This window comes from Coregonus clupeaformis, chromosome 8 (genome assembly GCF_020615455.1).
Source record: "Coregonus clupeaformis isolate EN_2021a chromosome 8, ASM2061545v1, whole genome shotgun sequence".
Taxonomy (NCBI): Eukaryota; Metazoa; Chordata; class Actinopteri; order Salmoniformes; family Salmonidae; genus Coregonus; species Coregonus clupeaformis.
In genome coordinates this window covers 54,205,481-54,229,906 of record NC_059199.1, presented here as the reverse complement: position 1 = coordinate 54,229,906, position 24,426 = coordinate 54,205,481, and the positions used below count along the sequence as shown (strand labels likewise).

At 43.7% G+C, this 24,426-nt stretch overlaps 1 protein-coding gene across 1 annotated transcript in view; it reads left to right on the top strand.

Annotated features, from left to right (window-relative positions):
* Positions 1 to 3,552: 3,552 nt before the first annotated feature.
* The window catches only part of LOC121571323 (NEDD4-binding protein 1), a 32,420-nt gene continuing 11,546 nt past the window's right edge, over positions 3,553 to 24,426 (top strand). The window contains exons 1-2 of the mRNA XM_041882727.2: positions 3,553 to 3,674; positions 4,786 to 5,079. Coding sequence (XP_041738661.2) covers positions 4,813 to 5,079 — 267 coding nt within the window. The 5' untranslated portion in view covers positions 3,553 to 3,674; positions 4,786 to 4,812. The remainder of the gene's footprint in view (positions 3,675 to 4,785; positions 5,080 to 24,426) is intronic.

The following is a 24,426-nucleotide window of genomic DNA, read 5'->3' as shown; positions in this document are numbered from 1 at the left end:
GCCACGTTTCATCTTCAATGCCCTTGCTGATGGAAGGAGGTTTTCACTCAAAATCTCACGATACATGGCCCTTCATTCTTTCCTTTACACGGATCAGTCGTCCTGGTCCCTTTGCAGAAAAACAGCCCCAAAGCATGATGTTTCCACCCCCATGCTCCACAGTAGGTATGGTGTTCTTTGGATGCAACTCAGCATTCTTTGTCCTCCAAACACGACGAGTTGAGTTTTTTACCAAAAAGTTATATTTTGGTTTCATCTGACCATATGACATTCTCCCAATCCTCTTCTGGATCATCCAAATGCACTCTAGCAAACTTCAGACGGGCCTGGACATGTACTGGCTTAAGCAGGAGGACACATCTGGCACTGCAGGATTTGAGTCCCTGGCAGCGTAGTGTGTTACTGATGGTAGGCTTTGTTGCTTTGGTCCCAGCTCTCTGCAGGTCATTCACTAGGTCCCCCGTGTGGTTCTGGGATTTTTGCTCACCGTTCTTGTGATCATTTTGACCCCACGGGGTGAGATCTTGCGTGGAGCCCCAGATCGAGGGAGATTATCAGTGGTCTTGTATGTCTTCCATTTCCTAATAATTGCTCCCACAGTTGATTTCTTCAAACCAAGCTGCTTACCTATTGCAGATGCAGTCTTCCCAGCCTGGTGCAGGTCTACAATTGTGTTTCTGGTGTCCTTTGACAGCTCTTTGGTCTTGGCCATAGTGGAGTTTGGAGTGTGACTGTTTCAGGTTGTGGACAGGTGTCTTTTATACTGATAACAAGTTCAAACAGATGCCATTAATACAGCTAACGAGTGGAGGACAGAGGAGCCTCTTAAAGAAGAAGTTACAGGTCTGTGAGAGCCAGAAATCTTGCTTGTTTGTAGGTGACCAAATACTTATTTTCCACCATAATTTGCAAATAAATTCATTAAAAATCCTACAATGTGATTTTCTGGAGAAAAAATTTCTCAATTTGTCTGTCATTGTTGACGTGTACCTATGATGAAAATTACAGGCCTCTCTCATCTTTTTAAGTGGGAGAACTTGCACAATTGGTGGCTGACTAAATACTTTTTTCCCCCACTGTATGTATATACTGTATTATATTCTACTGTATTTTAGTCAATGCCACTCTGACATTGCTCGTCCTAATATTGATATATTTCTTAATTACATTCTTTTACTTTTAGATGTGTGTGTATTGTTGTGAATTGTTAGATACTGCTGCACTGTTGGAGCTAGGAACACAAGCATTTCGCTACACCCGCAATAACATCTGCTAAATATGTGTATGTGATTTGATTTGATTTCTGTTGATCAGATAAGACCTTTTCAGTTTCATCAGGAGAATATCATTGTCCACAGTGTCAAAAGCTTTCTGCAAGTCTAACATGACCCTACCTGTATAGTTCCCATTCTCACTTTCCTGCTTGATGTGGTTAAAAAGGTGGATAAGACCAGTATCAGTGGAATGAGCGGTTCTAAAGCCAGATTGGAGTTAATTTTTAAAAGTTTGTGCTCGAGAAGGTATCCCTCAAGTTGATTAAAAAGTAATCTCTCAACAACTTTGGATAAGGTGCTGAGGATCGATACAGGCCTGTAGTTTCCTACATCTGTTTTGCTGCTTTTCTTGTGGAGCGGAACCACCCTGGCTGTTTAGAGATCATTGGGGAATTTACCACTACTAATAGAAAGGTTATGCGTTATTGTTTTAGCAGTGACACAGGCACTGTCCTTTATGAATCTTGCAGGAAGGTTATCCAACCCAGTTGCTTTGTTTGTGCTCATTAAGCATAGTAGATTTGAAACTGTTCTCTGTTACCATGCACAGCTCAAACAAGTATTTTGTGATACCTTTGCTATGGTAAAAGTTTTCAATGTAAGTGCTTGACTTGGGCAGGAGCTCACCAGAGCTGAGTACCGGCACCTTCAATTTTCTACTGCTTGAGTTCCTGTTCCTCTTATAGAATATTAGTTCAAAGCTATTGTGGAGCTCCTGCACCTAAGTATGAACAGTACCGGCACCCTAAATGAGTACAGGCACCTATTTCAGTTCAAGTCAAGCACTGGATATGTCCGAAGTTCACACTCTGAAAGAGAAAATGTCCATCTCATGCACCATCCATGTTTCGATGTAGAATTGTATAATAAATCAGAAACGCTAAAGCAAGGCTTCTGCCTAGAGGCATATTTCGTAGCTCTCGACCTGCGCTCTCCTTCACACCCTGCACACTACTTTTCCCACTTTACTTGTTTTCAGAGTTCACAACCTCCCATATGTGCAAACTTCATAAAATAGCCTACCTAAACACATTTCCCTTTGCGCAAAAACAGCTGTGTCTGGTAAGGAAACTCTGAGCGGACATCCACAAATTAATACATACCATACGAAACGTAACATATCATTCTAAATAGAGTGTCTTTGATTTATGTACAGAATAAATCAAAAAGACCAGGTGGCAAGAACTCACTGTGTTGCTTGCTATGGGCAGGAGCAGGCCTTTGACATGGGCAGGAGCAGACCTGTGAGCAGAGGGTGAGAGAATGCCATGTTCCTTATTTGATATTTTTCCCATTCCCTTTTAGCCAAGGTTAGAATTGTAAACTAATAGAAAACAGAAGCGAGGAACTAATTGCGAGCACTGCTCCAGATCACTTGATATCCACCACTACTGGTAGAGAGAGCAGGACAGAGAGGGAGAGAAACCCGACTTAACTCAAACTATACTGTATATTGTACAGCAGAGAGTGTGTCTGACTCCAAACCCCCACAACTAAATAAATAAGAGCATATCATGAAGGAACTGCTTACAAAACAGAGCTGGGAGCTCTCCATGCAGAATGGGCGCCATATATATATGCCATGTTTTTTTTCTCTCCCCTACCCCAATCAATTATCATTTATATCAATAATGCAACAGAAAAATCGTTTAATATTTTTTAATTGCAACACAAATTCAGTGGATGCTGCATCACTTTTCCTGTGGCTATGGCCTTAGTCACTATATCCTGACCACTGGTCTGGGGTTAGGGTTAATATGATGGCTTTAGGCTTGGATACATCAACTGACAATCATTGTCACTAAATACTAGATTCGATTATTTGTTGCAAAGAATTACAGGTCGAAGTTAATTCTAGTTTACAGCGGCACCATCTACTTTTCTATGGAAAGGAAGTGTTCCATGTCGCGCATGACGTAAATGGAAATTCCCCTTATCTTTTTGTTTACTCTCTGTGTTTTGATCGTACAGCCTGGTGTATCTGCGCATTCTTGTTTCCTGGTGCCGTTCACCGAGAGGTCGGGTTTTAATTTGTTTGTTTTACAAGTACTCAGGAACTTTAAACGTCATATTTATGTAAAACCGTTAGGCCTAATTCTAAAGCACAAAATGTATTTATTAAATAATTAATATGCAACTTAACTGTCGGTTTGCGGTATTACCGATAATAACCAATTAAAATTGTGCATGTGACTGGCACGAGATAGGCGTTGTTGACTTTATGAATGTCGCAGATACTCCAGCATTTACGTTGTTGTGTCTATAGTTTCGTTTTTTAAGCCCACACAACTTCAGACAGAAACTTCTACAGTAACTCAAATGTTGTTCAATTGACACTTTACTTCGTATTATTTTACCAACGTTTACTGTCGGTCTGGCACATCGCTTTATGAGTTTACGGTATTTGTGAATTTTGTACTGTATTATTTTAAATTTGCAGAAGGCAGGATCAAATTATTCCAATAGCCTATTAGAAATCTAAACTTTGAGCCACAGTGAAGGAGAGCGACTTTGGGAGAAAGAGGAATGCGTTTAGAGAATTGTTGAGGTTGTTCATAATATTATTTAAATGTATAATCTACAATTAACTTTGTAAATTAAATAAAACTATTGTTAGCTGTTGCTGTGGACGAGATTGGGTTTAGAAAGTGTTTGTCAATTCCTATTATTATTACCTACCTATAAGTCTCGCGAGGCCAACCTTCCAAATCTCGTCTCGTTGATCCATAGAGCTCGCCAGCTTGTAGTCCTAAAACCCGGAAATGAGTTACCTCTGGCTTTTTTATTTTTTATTTTACCTTTATTTAACTAGGCAAGTCAGTTAAGAACAAATTCTTATTTACAATGACGGTTTGTTCAGCCATCCCTATGGAAAAATGAATGGGGAAAGAATAGGGTTTTGGAATAATAAGGTTGAAGGTTATCACAGGCGTAGGATATCTTATTTACATTTACATTTTAGTCATTTATATGTTTGTTCTATGGGATAATTGCTGTCAGTTAACATGACCTTTATGAATTATTAAGCCTTTATATGCTTTTTTTAATTACATAAATTCTTCAAAATTCACAAAAAGTGACGTTAGCTGATGAAAAGGATCTCATAGAACAAAATGTATAAGATCTCCTAAGCCTGTGTTTACCACAGACCTTATTTTCAGCGTTTATCCAAAAACGCCATTCATTTTCCCCATAGGCTTTGTCCAACGAGCCATGGCGGAGTTAGTGCCAACAAAAAGACGCCATTACTATTTATCTCTAGATCGATGGTAGATCATTGGCTGACATGGGCATATTAAGTTATTCATATTTTATTGGAAGTAGAATATGGAAATAAAATAAATTGACAGACCATTTCTGTCTCTCTCTCTCTCTCTTTCCATATCCCTCTGTCTGTCTGTCTGTCTGTCTGTCTGTCTGTCTGTCTGTCTGTCTGTCTGTCTGTCTGTCTGTCTGTCTGTCTGTGTCTCTATCTCTCTCTCTCTCTCTCCCTCCCTCCCCACCCTCTCAGTGAGTTCTGACACATACCCCCATTCCCATGGCCTCTGCCTTGAGCCATCTCTCTCCAATGTCTGGAAGAGAGAGAGAAGGATGGAGTGATGGAGGAGGAGGAGACAACCAGGTGGAGGATGAGTTTGCATGTTCCGGGGTGCTACGCGGAGCCCTACAGTCCTTCCACGCCTCCCTGGAGAGGATATTTGGGGTGTCCTTTATGATCGGAAGAGAGGAGGATGCTGTGTTGCCACATGATGGACAGATCTGGCTTAAACTAAAAGGAGGAAGGAAGGATGTTGTGGCTGCCAAAGTAAGAAATTACTTATCGTATTATTATTATTCTGAACTCTTAGCTTTAATGTTATGGTCAATATCATGGTAACAGAATTACGCTTTAAAATGTATGCTAAACAAAAACATTTGATTTTAAAGTTGAACAAACCATACAACTGTATGCACAAGGACTACTTCGAACAATTTACACAGATATTTTCACAAAACACATTTACTGGAAGAACTGTGCAGATGCAAAGTTTGGTAACAGAATTACGGTCAAATCTCCCTCAGTTTTTTATGCAACCACGTTTTCCAAAATATTTTTTGTTATTGAACTACAGTAGGTGAAGTGGATTTACATCCGGTAACAGAATTACGGTAATGGAATCACATTATGGGTCCCTGATCTGTATTATACAGAAATGCATAATTATGGATATGAATATCATTCCCTTCATGGTGATGAATCCTGAATAGGTAAACAAAGGTAGAAATATGCAATATCCTTCTTTTGCATATTATTCTACACACTGGCTGTTATTGTAATGAGCTCCGCCCCCAAACAAGACCACATCTGGTTGGTCCGGACCAGACCAAATCTGAAACAATCATAGACGTCTATGTTTCACAACTTTGGACAGCACAGAACAGCACAGTCGAGCACAGTAGAGTGTTGTACAATACAGTAGATCACAGCACAGTAGAGTGTAGTACAATACAGTAGATCACAGCACAGTAGAGTGTAGTACAATACAGTAGATCACAGCACAGTAGAGTTCAGAACAGTACAGTAAAGTTGATATGTTCAGTACAGTATATTATACTGTACTCTACTTTAGTGTGCCCTACTGTACTGTACTGAACCCTACTGTACAGTACAGTACTGTACTTTTCTATACTTTTCTTTACTCTACTGTACTGTTCTCTACTGTGATCTACTGTACTGTACAGTGCTGTCCAAACTTGTGAAACATAGTCGTCTATGATTGGTTCAGATTTGGTCCAGTCAGTGTTGTAAATACGTGCAAATAGTTAAAGTACAAAAGTAAATAAATATGGGTTGTATTTACAATGGTGTTTGTTCTTCACTGGTTGCCCTTTTCTTGTGGCAACAGGTCAGAAATCTTGCTGCTGTGATTGCAGACTGTGGTACATCACCCAATAGATATCAGAGTTTATCAAAATTGGATTTGTGGGTCTGTGTAATCTGAGGGAAATATGTGTCTCTAATATGGTCATACATTTGGCAGGAGGTTAGGAAGTGCAGCTCAGTTTCCACCTCATTTTGTGGGCAGTGTGCACATAGCCTGTTTTCTCTTGAGAGCCAGGACTGCCTACAGCGGCCTTTCTCAATAGCAAGGCTATGCTCACTAGTCTGTACATAGTCAAAGCTTTCCTTAATTTTGGGTCAGTCACAGTGGTCAGGTATTCTGCCACTGTGTACTCTCTGTTTAGGGCCAAATAGCATTCTAGTTTGCTTTGTTTTTTGTTAATTCTTTCCAATGTGTCAAGTAATTATCTTTTTGTTTTCTCATGATTTGGTTGGGTCTACTTGTGTTGCTTGTCCTGGGGCTCAGTGGGGTCTGTTTGTGTTTGTGAACAGAGCCCCGGGACCAGCTTACTTAGGGGACTCTTCTCCAGGTTAATCTCTCTGTAGGTGATGGCTTTGTTATGGAAGGTTTGGGAATCACTTCCTTTTACATGGTTGTAGAATTTAACAGTTATTTTCTGGTTTTTGATAATTAGCGGGTATCGGCCTAATTCTGCTCTGCATGCAATTTGGTGTTTGTCCCATTTTGTGAATTCTTGGTTGGTGAGCGGACCCCAGACCTCACAACCATGAAGGGCAATGGGATCTATAATGGATTCAAGTATTTTTAGCCAGATCGTAATTGGTATGTCGAATTTTGTGTTCCTTTTGATGGCATAGAAGGCCCTTCTTGCCTTGTCTCTCAGATCATTCACAGCTTTGTGGAAGTTACCTGTGGCACTGATGTTTAGGCAGAGGTATGTATCGTTTTTTGTGTGCTCTAGGGCAATGGTGTCTAGATGGAATTTGTATTTGTGGTCGTGGCAACTGGACCTTTTTTGGAACACCATTATTTTTGTCTTACTGAGATTTACTCTCAGGGCCCAGGTCTGACATAATCTGTGCAGAAGATCTAGGTGCTGCTGTAGGCCCTCCTTGTTTGGGGACAGAAGCACCGGATCATCAGCAAACAGTAGACATTTGACTTCAGATTCTACTAGGGTGAGGCCAGGTGCTGCAGACCGTTCGAGTGCCCTCGCCAATTCGTTGATATATACAGTACCAGTCAAAAGTTTGGACACACCTACTCATTCAAGGGTTTTTCTTTATTTTTACTATTTTCTACAGTGTAGAATAATAGTGAAGACATCAAAACTATGAAATAACACATATGGAATCATGTAGTAACCAATAAAGTGTTAAACAAATCAAAATATATTTTATATTTGAGATTCTTCAAATAGCCACCCTTTGCCTTGATGACAGCTTTGCACACTCTTGGCATTCTCTCAACCAGCTTCACCTGGAATGCTTTCCAACAGTCTTGAAGGAGTTCCCACATATGCTGAGCACTTGTTGGCAGCTTTTCCTTCACTCTGCCGTCCGACTCATCCCAAACCATCTCAGTTGGGTGGAGGTCGGGGGATTGTGGAGGCCAGGTCATCTAATGCAGCACTCCATCACTCTCCTTCTTGGTAAAATAGCCCTTACACAGCCTGGAGGTGTGTTGGGTCATTGTCCTGTTGAAAAACAAATGATAGTCCCACTAAGCCCAAACCAGATGGGATTGCGTATCACTGCAGAATGATGTGGTAGCCAGGCTGGTTAAGTGTGCCTTGCATTCTAAATAAATCACAGACAGTGTAACCAGCAAAGCAACCCCACACCATCACATCTCCTCCTCCATGCTTTACGGTGGGAAATACACATGCAGAGATCATCCATTCACCCACACTGCGTCTCACAAAGACATGGCGGTTGGAACCAAAAATCTCCAATTTGGACTCCAGAACAAATGACATATTTGTTTCTTTGCAGCAATTCGACCATGAAGGCCTGATTCACACAATCCCCTCTAAACAGTTTATGTTGAGATGTGTCTGTGACTTGAACTCTGTGAAGCATTTTTTTTGGCTGCAATTTCTGAGGCTGGTAACTCTAATGAACTTATCCTCTGCAGCAGAGGTAACTCTGGGTCTTCCATTCCTGTTTCGGTCCTCATGAGAGCCAGTTTCATCATAGAGCTTGATGGTTTTTGCGACTGCACTTGAGGAAACTTTAAAAGTTCTTGAAATGTTCCGTATTGACTGACCTTCATGTCTTAAAGTAATGATGGACTGTCGTTTCTCTTTGCTTATTTGAGCTGTTCTTGCCATAATATGGACATGGTCTTTTACCATATAGGGCTATCTTCTGTATACCCCAACTACCTTGTCACAACACAACTGATTGGCTCAAACGCATTAAGAAGGAAAGAAATTCCACAAATTAACTTTTAAGAAGGCACACATGTTAATTGAAATGCATTCCAGGTGACTATCTCATGAAGCTGGTTGAGATAATGCCAAGAGTGTGGAAAGCTGTCATCAAAATATATTTTGATTTGTTTAACACTTTTTTGGTTACTACATGATTCCATATGTGTTATTTCGTAGTTCTGATGTCTTCACTAATATTCTACAATGTAAAAAAAAAATTAAAATAAAGAAAAACCCTTGAATGAGTAGGTAGTGGTAGTGTCTGTTGAAGAGGGTGGGGCTTAAGCTGCATACCTGTCTCACCCCACGACCCTGGGGAAAAATATGTGTGTTTTTTTTGCCAATTTTAACCGCTGTTTGTGTACATGGATTTTATAATGTCGTATGTTTTTCCCCCAGTTGTTTGTCAATTAGGGTGTGCAGGGTGAATACATGGTCTGTCAGAGGATAATTTGGTAATTTCTCCGTACATTGTTTTCACTGAGGAAATGAACGAGTCTGCTATTAATGATAGTGCAGCAGATTTTCCCAAGGTTGCTGTTGGCGCATATCCCACGGTAGTTATTGGGGTCAAATTTGTCTCCACTTTTGTGGATTGGGGTGATCAGTCCTTGGTTCCAAATATTGGGGAAGATGCCAGAGCTGAGATTGATTTGAAAGAGTTTAAGTATAGCCAGTTGGAATTTGTGGTCTGTATATTTTATCATTTATTTTAGGATACCATCAACACCACAGGCCTTTTTGGGTTGGATGGTTTGTATTTTGTCCTGTAGTTCATTCAATGTAATTAGAGAATCCAGTGGATTCTGGTACTTTAATAGTTGATTCTAAGATTTGTTTTTGATCATGTATATGTTTTTGCTGTTTGTTCTTTGTTAGAGGGACAAAAAGATTGGAGAAGTGGTTCATCCATACATCTCTGTTTTGGATAGATAACTCTTCATGTTGTTGTTTGTTTTGTGTGTTCCAATTTTCCCAGAAGTGGTTAGATTCACTACTTTCCTTCCATCTATAGCATTTGTTAACAGTGGCGGCTCCTGAAAAAATTCTCAGGGGGGGCAATTTTTCTGATGATTTAGGTGACCTACACACATTTTTAAAAAGATATGTCCAGCAACAACATGAAGACAGGGGCAGCATATAAGTCAATACCAGAAGCATTTATTGACTGATCTCAAAAGTGTTGGCTTACAAAATCAAAATAAGTTATCACAGTAAAAATAATCAAGGGTGTTCTTTCACATTCCTCAACACTGCATAAACAATATGCATTTCCATAAACAAATGAAATATCAGCTGAAAATACAGCATCTTGGTATTTGTTCAGATTGCAGGATCAACAAGAGCTTTTACCACATTTTTTGCCTCATGGTTGAATTGGAAATATGTGCACCTGAGCATAATTCACAACAAGCAAGCAGGAGCTTTTGATAGAGGCTACTGAAAACATTGATGCAAGTTATTGGTAATAAGACATTTTTATAGACTTCCATATTCTGCCCTCTTGTATAGATTTGTGAAAATGAACAGTGATAGACATTTTGCTTGAAAACAGAATTTGAAAGTAATTTCTAGAAAAGGTAAACACAGCTATCTGTATGGCTTTGTAAAAATGAACAACCATATTCTGGCCAATTGTATAGATTTGTAAATATAAACAACCATATTCTGGCCAATTGTATAGATTTGTAAAAATGAACATGAACAGATATTTTTTTTTGTTTTACTTTTTTTAAAATGAAAAATAACTATTTTAAACAACATCAACTGTGAACTGATTTGGGCGTGTGTGTGTTAAAGAGACAGGGAGGGAGGGACAAAGAGAGAGAGAGGCTACATTACTTGTACTGAAACTGTTCTCTTCTCTGTTTCAATACAGCAAAGCGTTCAATGACTTTCTCATTGAAATCAGGCATGCTGAGGACTAGTTCCCTCTCCATGGAAAGCATGGCCAGTGCATTCAGACGTTCCTGGCCCATTGAATTTCGCAGGAATGTCTTAACTCGTGTCAAAGTTGAGAAACATCTCTCAGCTTCAGCTGTTGTCATGGGAGTAGTTATGAGGATGTTCAACAGAGTCACAGTCTCAGAGAACGTCTCCTGGAGGTTGTAGCTCATGAGAACCTGGTACAGTGCCAGTGCACCACAGCCTCCCTTGAATTCAGGATTCTCATAGATCAGAGATAGTTCTGTCTTGAGCTTTGCCTTGCTCAGCATGGGGTATGCATTCACAGTGGCATTCAGAGCCTCATCAGGAAATGAATGGCAGTACCTTTCAAACATGTCTGCTTGCAGTAAGGTAGCACTCACAAGGTGGCCAGAGAAAGAGAACCTTTCTTTGGTGTGATCCAGGATGGTGTTGCAGACCTCTTCAGACAGCCTCTGCTTCTCCTCTTCTCTCAAAGCTGTTCTGGGTCTTTTGGCTCCTGTTGCTTCTTGCAGCTGCTGTTGAGAGGAGTCCCTGAAGGCAAACAGACCAATGTGTTTGTTGGCTTTGTACAGTATTGTTGTCTATGTGATGCACAGGTATATGCAATGTATCCATGATGTATAGTACAAATACTTCAGTTCCACTTAAAATGGGCAGGGATGCATAAAGTCTTTAGTGTTTAAGTTAGCCTTTGTGTCTCACATAGCCTGGATGTTCAGCACAGTATACAGTGGTGCTCATAAGCTTATGATCCCATGCTAAAGTTGACTAAAAGAGGAATAAAAAAGAAAAGAAAATTGGTGTCCATAAAGGTTGGATTTTCCAACTTTTTTAATTAAGTCATTAAGATAAATTTCCAAAAGATTATTTTTTTATTTTTTTATTCCTCTTTTTAGTCAACTTTAGAATGTGTTCATACACTTATGAGCACCACTGCACAGTACACATAGTATATAAAATAAAATAGATTACACCACTGGCCATATATAATGAGAATAATGTAATTTCAAACACAAATGCAGTCTCCTTTCATGCATACATTTTCAAATAAAGCTCTGCTTTGAGAAAGATCGAATGATATTGTTTAATCTTACCTTATGGCCTGCACACTGCTTGTGAAGCTGTCGAGGGCACTTTTGATAAAGACAGCATCGATGTCCTTCTTCTGTAGCTTCTGGTACAGAATGTCGACGTGGGGGCATGATTTTGTGAAAAAGCCGCAGGAAAAAAATAAAATCTTCATCATGCAGCATCCTCACGTAGCCAGATGCCTCTCTCACTGTGCCCTGGTCAAATGAACCCAATGAACCCGTCCGGATGGCTTCAAAACATTCTATGAGGTCGTCTCGATTCTCGTAGACAGTGTTCACGACTCTGCTGTTGAAGTTCCACCGTGTGGATGAAGGTCTGGGCAGTCTTCGTGCAACAGTCTGGTCAAGAATGCTGGTGCGTTTGGGTGACCGGGAAAAAAAAGTTGTATGATCAAATTCAGCTGATGCGCATAGCAATGCACGTAATGGGCATTCTTGAAATGCTCACGCACCTTTTTCTGCACACCAGCCTTCTCTCCCCTCATCACACTGGCTCCATCGTAAGCTTGCGCAATGAGTTTGACTTTCTCGTCATCGGCAAAAAGACCGTTCAGTCTCTCCAAAAGTACACTGGCGATTGAGACAGGTTGATTCCGAGATGGGAAGGAACTCAAAAAAGCGCTCCTGCACTTTGTGCTTGCTATCTATGTACCTCAGCACAAGCACCAACTGTGTCTGTGTAGAAACGTCCGTGGTCTCGTCAGCTTGGATAGCTACGAAGTTCGCAGACTTCACCTCCTCCACAATATGTTCCCTCGTGACCGCTAGCATACACTCCAGTAGCTCGTTTTGAATGGTCTTTGATGTGCCCTTGAAAACTTTAGCATTTTTAAGATGGTCATCAAACACCTCATCTAATTGTGCCACAAAGTTGACAAGTCCAAGAAAAATACCAGGGTTGGTGGAGCCCTCAGTTTCATCTTTGCCTCGCAAAGCTAACTCAAACACGCCGCAAAACTTCACACACTGGATTAGCCGGCTGAGGATATGGCGGTTCTTGCTAACCTCATCGTTGTGGCGGCGGACAGCTAGCCTGTATCCCTCATCCAGTTGAGTGGCAATATTCACTCTCCCCAAAGCAGAAATTCTCAAACAGCTATCCATGTGGGTCTTTGACAGCTCATGTTTCTTAATCTTTTCTGAAAGATGGTGCATGTCGGTTACACCAGTCGCTGTCCAAGCGGTGCTGTCTGAAGTGCCGCCTTCAGGGTGAATGAGTACGCAGGGGTAGCAGAAAACTGCATTAGCTACATCGCAGCCTGCTAGCCAGGTTTTTCGTTCATACCAATTTTTGGAAAATCCTCGGGTGTAGGACTTCCCCCCTTTAGTAGAAACCTGTTGAATTATTAAATTTGGTCTGGGAGGTCCTAATTGTTTCGTTGCCAATTTATCTTCATTTGTTCGCCGACAAAAAGGAACTTATTTCAAAGACACAATCGAGTTGCACTGAAGCCTAGCCATGTTGATAGTAGTAGTGAATTGATTGAGGCTGCTACCCTCTCTTTTCTTAGTTACGTTCATGTGACGAAAGCGCGTAAGTGCAAGCCCAGAGACACCCATTGAGATTGTATTGAAGGCTCTGAAATTTGAAAAAATAGATTTTACATGGGAGTCTATGACAGAAGTTCTGGGCGATTTTCAATCTGACTGAAATCGCCCCAAAAGGGGGTGGAGCCATTTGAAGCACGACTTTAGCCTGATTGGACATTTAGTGGCAGTGTGGCACTGTGGCAGATCAGACGTATAGATTACAACACTGATAACTACTGTTGCCGTGATATAATTGATTAGAAAAAAAATCCCTTCCTTTTCCCGTTTGGCAGTGCGTCGCCCATATCGCCCTATTGAACAGGCCGTCCCTGTTTGTTAATAAACTCAGCAAAAAAAGAAACATCCCTTTTTCAGGACCCTGTCTTTCAAAGATAATTCGTAAAAATCCAAATAACTTCACAGATCTTCATTGTAAAGGGTTTAAACACTGTTTCCCATGCTTGTTCAATGAACCATAAACAATTAATGAACATGCACCTGTTGAACGGTCGTTAAGACACTAACAGCTTACAGACGGTAGGCAATTAACGTCACAGTTATGAAAACTTAGGACACTAAAGAGGCCTTTCTACTGACTCTGAAAAACATCAAAAGAAAGATGCCCAGGGTCCCTGCTCATCTGCGTGAACGTGCCTTAGGCATGCTGCAAGGAGGCATAAGGACTGCAGATGTGGCCAGGGCAATAAGTTGCAATGTCCGTACTGTGAGACGCCTAAGACAGCGCTACAGGGAGACAGGACGGACAGCTGATCGTCCTCGCAGTGGCAGACCACGTGTAACAACACCTGCACAGAATCGGTACATCCAAACATCACACCTGCGGGACAGGTACAGGATGGCAACAACAACTGCCCGAGGTACATATACTGACTGTTACTTTTGATTTTGACCCCCCCTTTGTTCAGGGACACATTATTCCATTTATGTTAGTCACATGTCTGTGGAACTTGTTCAGTTTATGTCTCAGTTGTTGAATCTTGTTATGTTCATACAAATATTTACACTTGTTAAGTTTGCTGAAAATAAACGCAGTTGACAGTGAGAGGACGTTTCTTTTTTTGCTGAGTTTATTATTCAGTTCCTTTGGCTTTGATGCCTCATGATTGAGTATTGCTCTGTTCAAGTAGACTGTGATTTTGCTGTGATCTGATAGGGGTGTCAGTGGGCTGACTGTGAATGCTCTGAGAGACTCTGGGTTGAGGTCAGTGATAAAGTAGTCTACAGTACTACTGCCAAGAGATGAGCTATAGGTGTACCTACCGTAGGAGTCCCCTTGAGCCTACCATTGACTACGTACATACCAAGTTTGCGACAGAGCTGCAGGAGTTGTGACCCGTTTTTGTTGGTTATGTTGTCGTAGTTGTGCCTAGGGGGGCATATGGGGGAGGTGTTTGTCCCACTATGTGCTGAGGGTGTCAGGTTCTTGTCCAGTTCTGGCATTTAGGTCGCCACAGACTAGTACATGTCCCTGAGCCAGGAAATGATTGATTTCCCCCTCTATGATGGAGAAGCTGTCTTCATTAAATTATGGGGATTCTAGAGGGGGGAATTGTAAAGGGTTTAAACACTGTTTCCCATGCTTGTTCAATGAACCATAAACAATTAATGAACATGCCTTGCAAAAGTATTCATCCCCCTTAGCGTTTTTCCTATTTTGTTGCATTACAACCTGTAATTTAAATGGATTTCTATTTGGATTTCATGTAATGGACATACACAAAATAGTCCATATTGGTGAAGTGAAATGAAAAAAATAACTTGTTTCAAAAAATTCTAAAAGATCAATAATGGAAAAGTGGTGCGTGCATATGTATTCACCCCCTTTGCTATGAAGCCCCTAAATAAGATCTGGTGCAACTAATTACTTTCAGAAGTCACATAATTCGTAATATTGCACACAGGTGGACATTATTTAAGTGTCACATGATATGTCACATGATCTCAGTATATATACACCTATTCTGAAAGGCCCCAGAGTCTGCAACACCACTAAGCAAGGGGCACCACCAAGCAAGCGGCACCATGAAGACCAAGGAGCTCTCCAAACAGGTCAGGGACAAAGTTGTGGAGAAGTACAAATCAGGGTAGGCTTCTAAAAAAAAGATCAGAAACTTTGAACGGAGCATCATTAAATCTATTATTAAAAAATGGAAAGAATATGGCACCACAACAAACCTGCCAAGAAAGGGCCGCCCACCAAAACTCATGGACCAGGCAAGGAGGGCATTAATCAGAGAGGCAACAAAGAGACCAAAGGTAACCCTGAAGGAGCTGCAAAGCTCCACAGCGGAGATTGGAGTATCTGTCCATAGGACCACTTTAAGCCATACACTCCACAGAGCTGGGCTTTACGGAAGAGTGGCCAGAAAAAAGCCATTGCTTAAAGAAAGAAATAAGCAAACACGTTTGGTGTTCGCCAAAAGGCATGTGGGAGACTCCCAACCATATGGAAGAAGGTACTCTGGTCAGATGAGACTGAAATTTAGCTTTTTGGCCATCAAGGAAAGCGCTATGTCTGGCGCAAACCCAACACCTCTCATCACCCCATGTTTTTCATCGGCAGGGACTGGGAAACTTGTCAGAATTTAAGGAATGATGAATGGCGCTAAATACAGGGAAATTCTTGAGGCAAACCTGTTTCAGTCTTCCAGAGATTTGAGACTGGGACGGAGGTTCACCTTCCAGTAGGACAATGACCCTAAGCATACTGCTAAAGCAACACTCAAGTGGTTTAAGGGGAAACATTGAAATGTCTTGGAATGGCCTAGTCAAAGCCCAGACCTCAATCCAATTGAGAATCTGTGGTATGACTTAAAGATTGCTGTACACCAGCGGAATCCATCCAACTTCAAGGAGCTGGAGCAGTTTTGCCTTGAAGAATGGGCTAAAATCCCAGTGGCTAGATGTGCCAAGCTTATAGAGACATACCCCAAGAGACTTGCAGCTGTAATTGCTGCAAAATGTGGCTCTACAAAGTATTGACTTTGGGGGGGTGAATAGTTATGCACACAAAAGTTTTCTGTTTTTCTGTCTTATTTCTTGTTTGTTTCACCCCAAAAAAATATTTTGCATCTTCAAAGTGGTAGGCATGTTGTGTAAATCAAATGATACAAACCCCCCAAAAAATCAATTTTAATTACAGGTTGTAAGGCAACAAAATAGGATAAATGACAAGGGGGGTGAATACTTTCGCAAGCCACTGTAGGTAGCACACAGGAGGACATTTTTCTCTATTGAGATAATTTCCTTTAGAATTTCTAGCCAAATGTAAAATGTTCCTGTTTTGATTAATTTAATAGAGTGAGTTAGGTCTGCTCTATACCACATTAGCATACCCCCTGAGTCCCTTCCCTGTTTCACACCTGGTAGTTTTATGGGACTACCAGCTCTCTGTAACCTAGAGGGCAACAAGTGGGTCCATCTCCTCTATACCATGTTTCTTGTAGGATGACAATGTCTATATTTCTGATTTCTTTGGTGAAGTCCAGGTTCCTGCTCTTTAGGCCAAAGGCAGATGACCTCAGGCCTTGGATATTCCAAGATGAGATGGTGAAGTCTTTGTGTTCCATAAAGTGTTCTATGTTGTTAGTGATGTGGTTTGGCCTCAGACCAGTAAGTGTGAGCAGAGCCTGCTGAGCATCTGGTACATGCTATTGGCTTGAGCTAGTGTAAGGGGGGGGGGGATCCTTCAGGTCAGGGATCCTGCAGGTCTGGGAGAGTGTCTCGCTGGTGTGGGCAGGGTGTCTGTTGATTTGATGCTCCTGTGTGAGGTGTTGGGGCTGCGGTTGAGGGCGATGTCCTTTAGGGTCCTGGCGAAGGTGGGCACTGCTGCCTTGTATAGGTGGACCAGGTCGTAAAGGCTGTTCAAGTGCAGGGTGGAGTGGTGTGCCAGGTAAACATTTGGTTTTGAGGCACAGTCACAGGAAATACTTACATTTACATTTTAGTCATTTAGCAGACGCTCTTATCCAGAGCGACTTACAGTTAGTGAGTGCATAATTTTATTTTTTCATACTGGTCCCCCGTGGGAAATGAACCCACAACCCTGGCGTTGCAAGCGCCATGCTCTACCAACTGAGCTACAGAAAATACATTAGTGTAACACATTTGGCAGAAAATGTCAACCAAATCTCACTTAGGGCCCCCAAAACGCTTAGGGCCCCCTGCACATATTCAAGTTATTAGTCTTATGAACATAGAAACTTGGTTGCAGTTTCTATGATAATTTGGTAAAATGTTTAATACATCTTTAATACTGGCATTTACCCGCTGTATGGTAGTAGGGTGAAAGTATTTTTGTGGTAGCAGGGTGGAGATAACCACTTGTGAGTTGGGGACAGTAGAATGTCACATACCTGGCGCCGACGAAGATGGCGGCCTCGCGACTAGCTCTTAAGAAACTTTGCGGTATTTTTGTAAATATATATAATTTTTTACATTATTAGCTCAGAAAGTGTTTTGTATCATTACATACAGCCGGGGAAAACTATTGGATATCAGAGCGGCGGTACCTCACCAGCATTACGACCAGGAATAAGACTTTCCCGAAGCAGATCCTTTGTTTGCTCTCCCCAGGGCAACTGAACTGATTCCAGTGGCTGACCCAAAACATCGCTGGCGGAGGAGAGGCACTTGGAGCGGCCTGCTGGTTCGACTTAGGAGGCGTGCACACCACCCACCGCTTCCAAGTATACTACTCGCTAATGTTCAGTCTCTGGTTAACAAGGTCGACGAGCTCCGGGCAAGGATTTCTTTCCAGAGAGACATCAAGGCCTGTAACATACTTTGTTTCACGGAAACATGGCTCTCTTGGGATATTCTGTCGAAATCGGTCCAGCCAGATGGGTTCTCAGTTCATCGCGCAGACAGGAATAAATATCTCTCCGGGAAGCAGAAGGGCGGAGGTGTGTGTTTCATGAATAACGACTCATGGTGTAATTGTAGTAACATACAGGAACTCAAGTCCTTTTGTTCACCCGACCTAGAATACCTCATAATCAAATGCAGACCATATTATCTCCCAAGATAATCACGGCCGTGTATATCCCCCCTCAAGCCGATACCACGACGGCCCTCAAAAAACTTCACTGGACTTTATGAAAACTGGAAACCACATATTCTGAGGCGGCATTTATTGTAGCCGGGATTTTAACAAAGCAAATTTGAGGACTAAGCTGCCGAAGTTCTATCAACATATCGACTGTTGTACTCGCGCTGCTAAAATCCTCGACCATTGCTATTCGAACTTCCGGGATGGTTATAAGGCCCTCCCCCGCCCTCCTTTCAGCAAATCTGACCACGACTCCATTTTGCTCCTCCCTTCCTATAGGCAGAAATTAAAACAGGAAGTGCCCATGGTAAGGACTATTCAACACTGGTCTGACCAATCGGAATCCACGCTTCAAGATTGTTTTGATAACGCGGACTAGGATATGTTCCGGGTAGCTTGCGAAAATAATTTTGACGAATACACTGAAACGGTGACTGAGTTTATCAGGAAGTGTATAGGTGGTGATGTGCCCACTGTGACTATTAAAACCTACCCTAACCAGAAACCGTGGATAGATGGCAGCATTCGCACAAAACTGAAAACGCGAACCACCGCATTTAACCATGGAAAGGTGACTGGGAATATGGCAGAATACAAACAGTGTAGCTACTCACTCCGCAAGGCAATTAAACTGGCAAAACATCAGTATAGAGACAAAGTGGAGTCGCAATTCAACGGCTCAGACATGAGACATATGTGGCAGGGTCTACAGACAATCACGGACTACAAAAGGAAAACCAGCCACGTCGCCGACACCGTCTCGCTTCCAGACAAGCTAAACACCTTCTTCGCCCGCTTTGAGGATAACACAGTGCCACCGACGAGGCCCACTACCAAGGACTGTAGCCTCTCCTTCTCCATGGCTGACGTGAGTAAGACATTTAAGCATGTTAACCCCAGACGGCATCCCTAGCCGCATCCTCAGAGCATGCGCAGACCAGCTGGTTGGTGTGTTTACGGACATATTCAATCTCTCCCTTTCCCAGTCTGCTGTTCCCACATGCTTCAAGATGGCCACCATTATTCCTATACCCAAGAAAGCAAAGGTAACTGAACTAAATGACTATCACCTCGTAGCACTCACCTCTGTCATCATGAAGTGCTTTGAGAGACTAGTCAAGGATCATATCACCTCTACCTTACCTATCACCCTAGACCCACTTCAATTTTCTTACCACCCCAATAGGTCCACAGACGATGCAATCGCCATCACACTGCACACTGCACACTGCCCTATCCCATCTGGACAAGAGGAATACCTATGTAAGAATGCTGTTCATTGACTATAGCTCAGCATTCAACACCATAGTACCCTCCAAGCTCATCATTAAGCTCGAGGCCCTGGGTCTGAACCCCGCCCTGTGCAACTGAGTCCTGGACTTCCTGACGGGCCGCCCCCAGGTGGTGAAGGTAGGAAACAACATCTCCACTTCGCTGATCCTCAACACTGGGGCCCCACAAGGGTGCGTGCTCAGCCCCCTCCTGTACTCCCTGTTCACCCATGACTGCGTGGCCAATCACGCCTCCAACTCAATCATCAAGTTTGCAGACGACACAACAGTAGTAGGCTTGATTACCAACAATGACGAGACCACCTACAGGGAGGAGGTGAGGGCTCTGGGAGTGTGGTGCCAGGAAAATAACCTCTCACTCAACGTCAACAAAACAAAGGAGATGATCGTGGACTTCAGGAAACAGCAGAGGGTGCACCCCCCTATCCACATCGACGGGACCGCAGTGGAGAAGATGGAAAGCTTCAAGTTCCTTGGCGTACACATCACCGACAAACTTAAATGGTCCACCCACGCAGACAGTGTGGTGAAGAAGGCGCACAGAGCCTCTTCAACCTCAGGAGGCTGAAGAAATTTGGCTTGGCACCTAAAACCCTCACAAACTTTGACTGATGCACAATTGAGAGCAACCTGTCGGGCTGTATCACCGCCTGGTACGGCAACTGCACCGCCCGCAACTGCAGGGCTCTCCAGAGGGTGGTGCGGTCTGCCGAACGGATTACCGGGAGCAAACTACCCGCCCTCCAAGACACCTACAGCACCCGATGTTACAGGAAGGCCAAAAAGATAATCATGGACATCAACCACCCGAGCCACTGCCTGTTCACCCCGCTATCATCCAGAAGGCGAGGTCAGTACTGGTGCATCAAAGCTGGGACCGAGAGAATGAAAAACAGCTTCTATCTCAAGGCCATCAGACTGTTAAATAGCCATCACTAGCACATTAGAGGCTGCTGTTGCCTATTGAAATCACTGGCCACTTTAAGAAATGGAACACTAGTCACTTTAATAATGTTTACATATCTTGCACTACTCATCTCATATGTGTATATACTGTATTCTATTCTATAATATTCTACTGTATCTTAGTCCATGCTGATCTGTCATTGCATTGTGGTCCTCTGTAGCTCAGCTGGTAGAGCACGGCGCTTGTAACGCTAAGGTAGTGGGTTCGATCCCCGGGACCACCCATACACAAAAAATAATAATTTATGCACGCATGACTGTAAGTCGCTTTGGATAAAAGCGTCTGCTAAATGGCATATTATTATTATATTATTATTGCTTGTCCATGTATGTATATATTCTTAAATTCCATTCCTTACTAGATTTGTGTGTATTGGGTATATGTTGTGAAATTGTTAGATATTACTTGTTAGATATTACTGCACTGTCGGAGCTAAGCACAAGCATTTCGCTACACCCGCAATAACATCTGCTAAACACGTGTATGTGACAAATACAATTTGATTTGATTAGAATAAGCTTTTTCAATCACTCCCTTGAGTGCTCTGGCCACCCTTTCCTGCTGTGCTCTTAGGTCGTTTGTGTCTGTGTGTATTATTATGTGGCAGGGTGACCCTAGTTGGTCCTCAGACAGAAGGTCTAGGGCACACTGGGTGTTTGGACACCAGAGTTTAGAGACTGTGTGTTTGGGAAAAAGTTTATTTTATTGTATATATTTCCTGTTTGAGTCCATAAGGAGTACAATCTGTGGCTTGTGGGTATGGGGGGGTTGTCAGGAGGGCTATAAGGGGGGCTGACAAGGGGGGGTGCTCAGAGGGGGTGGGATGCCCTGGGCTTGGGGTTCTTCATTTATCTGTCCTGCTGTGATGTCGAGGCTATGGTCAGGGTCTAGGGTGGACTGTTCTGCTGTGATGTCGAGGCTATGGTCAGGGTCTAGGGTGGACTGTTCTGCTGTGGTGTCGAGGCTATGGTCAGGGTCTAGGGTGGACTGTTCTGCTGTGGTGTCGAGATTTTGGTCAGGATCTGAGGTGGGCTGTTCTGCTGGCTTCTCTGCAGGGGTGGCCAGCTCTCTAATGGGTTGTTCTCTCTCACACGTCATCTTTCTCCCCTTCTCCTCCAGCACTCTCACCTTCTCCTCTAGTGCGCTGTTCTTCTCCTGCCCCGGGCCTTCTTCTTCCGCTCCTGCTCTTTCTCCTGTTGAAGTTGTCTCACCACAGTCCAGAGTTGAGACATGTCTCTCTCCCCCTCCAGCTCTCCGGGTGTTATGTATTTTCATAGTGTTGTTGGAACAAGGTTAAATCTATTAGATAGGTGACTCTTGGTGCCACAGAGTCTGGATGCCAAGGATTCCAGTATGTCGAGGGAGCTTACTGGGGTTTATCTTAGAATGATTGATAGATAGAATATACTGACTTGGGTACAAGCAGATACCATCAGAGTGGGGAGTGCCAACTGATGGTTACCGGATGTTGTGGAAGCAAAATGTAACATGGACTATAAGAAGAGCGATATTTTATTTGTCCAGTGGTTCGGATGACAAGAGGCAAAGCACGTGCCGTTTGTTAAACGAACCCTGTACCGTAATCAAATAAATACTGTGACGTCACGAGAGGCTACACAGCTTTCAGCGGGATTGCTCAAGTAGTGCAAGGAGACAAGGTTCAAACAAAACAAGGATTTTATTATAGGTCTTGGGAAATTAACGAAAATATAACAAAATTCTGTTCTCTTGTGGCTCTTTAAGGGTTAACAGTTCAGGGATGTCTCTTCCACATCCAAAATCATAATTCTCACTCGCTCAGATAACTTTTCCCCAGCCTTACTGTAGTCCACGTTGCAGCTAGTGGCCAACCCAGCCGAAAGTCCTTCCAAATGTCTCTCACGTATTTCCACAGGTGCATATATCCAAAGGTGAGTATTTCCCAAAGGTAAGTATCTCCAAATCCTTATATTCCTCATGGAAGTGGACGTGCAGCACTCTTGTCCTCCAGAGAGCCCAGGTTGGAGACTGTGTCTCTTCACCCCCCACACACTCCCTCAGTGTGTCTCTTCCCTTCCCAAACCTTCAGCTCATCAGCTCCTCATTTGTTTCAGCTGCGTGGGAAGATTGGCCATAGAGGGTTGGAGTTCCCGACCATACCAGCAGATGGAGCCATAGCTGTCTGGGTTTGCAGCCACCTCAGGGGGATGTAACGTCCCTCCAGGACACAGCCTCTCGTGACATCACACATCCCCCTCCTCGGGACCGACGTCCTCGTCGGGTAAAGGCAGCGAAGAAGGCATCACGCCGGGAGAGGGCGTCCGCATTGCCGTGGTGCTTGCCAGCCTGCTCTCTCTTCAACTCCTCCACCTCTAGGACCAGGGACTCAGCCTCCTGTTGTCTCTCCTTGAGTTTCTTACTGAACGCATCAGCCTTGGTTTTAGCAGAGTTTAGCTTCTGTTGAGCAGCTTTCAGTTCCTTCTCTCTCTCTGCCTCCGCATTCTTCATCTTGTTCTCCAACACCTTGTACTTCTCCTCTGCCTTTTTCTGGACCTCCTTACTACTGCGCAGGGTCTCCTCACACTCCTCGATGGTCCTGCGCAGCCTCTCCAGCTCCTCCTGTTGCTTATGGAAGGAGCTCTGTTGGAGTTTAGCCTGGAGGATATCTAACTCTTCTGTCTTCATGTCTAACTGTTGCTTTAACAAACGATACCTCTCAGCGGTCCCCTTCAGACCAGACAGTTCTTTGTCCAGATTCTGTAGCTCCGTCTCTGTGTCGGTCTGGGCACCTGCCATCCCTATCAAAGCCCGGGGCGGGAGTGAGTAACTCGGAGGATTGCACCGGAGCCTTCCCAGGATGAGTCTTGCCTCTCCGTTTCCGAGGTACTCGGGTTATCCTCTCCTGAGACTCTCTCCAGAGTGGGTAAAAGGCTGGGCAGTCTCGTCCAATTAGGACAGGGACGGGGAGGGAATCAACCACCCCCGCCGTCGTGTGTATGGTTCCCCGTGTGCTGGTCATTGTAAGTTCAGTAATGGGGTATTCTCTGGTGTCCCCATGGACACAGGAAACTGGGAGGACTTTCCCCGGGGTCAGACACGTTGGGCCCACCAAATCCTTACGCACCAGGGTGGCCCGGCTACCAGAATCCAGTAAGGCCTCCACATCATGGTGATTCACAGTTACCGGGCAGGTGGGGGGTCGATCTGGGCCGCCATCTACGACTCCCAAGAGCGAGGCAAACGGTGTGTGGGTGCTGAGCTGGAGGACTCCGCAGTGGGCATAGGTTCATCGGCTGGTTTCCCACACTGCCAGGAGATATGTCCCATCTCCCCACACCGGTAACACTGTCGAGTTTCCCCCTCCTGGTGTACTCTTCTTGGACCCGCCTGGTTTCTGGCTCCCCTGGAGCCGGGATAAGTCCTGACGTGGCTGGGTTCGAGACCTTGGGGTCCTTTGGACGGGTTCTTCCCATTTGTGGTGGGGCCGCACTCCTGGGGTCTTTTCGGGAAGCATTCAGCATCTCCGCTGTGGCCTGGTACTTTTCCACAGCTTCCACGGTCAGATCAGCCGTGGTCAAGGCCTGTTGACTGATGAACCGTTTTGCCTCATAAGGCAGGGCGCGTAGGTAACGATCCACCACAACGGCCTCCACCACCGCCGCTGCTGTATTCCTCTGCGGATCCAGCCATTTCCTTGCGATTCGGACAAGTTCATGCATCTGCGCCCGAGGAGGTTGGTCTGGTTGGAAGGTCCAGCCGTGAAAACGCTGGGCCATACCAAACTTTGTGAGTCCATATCTGCTGAGGATCTCAGACTTCAGGGCATCATAGTCAGTAACCTGGTCAGGGCCCAGGTCCCGGACAGCATTCAGCGATTCCCCGGTTAGAAAGGGGGCTAACAGACCAACCCACTGTTGCTTGGGCCAGGCTTCCCTAGTGGCCGTGGCCTCAAATGCATGCAGGTATGCCTCAATGTCATCGGTAGCTCCCATCTTAGATATAAAGTCACTTGCCT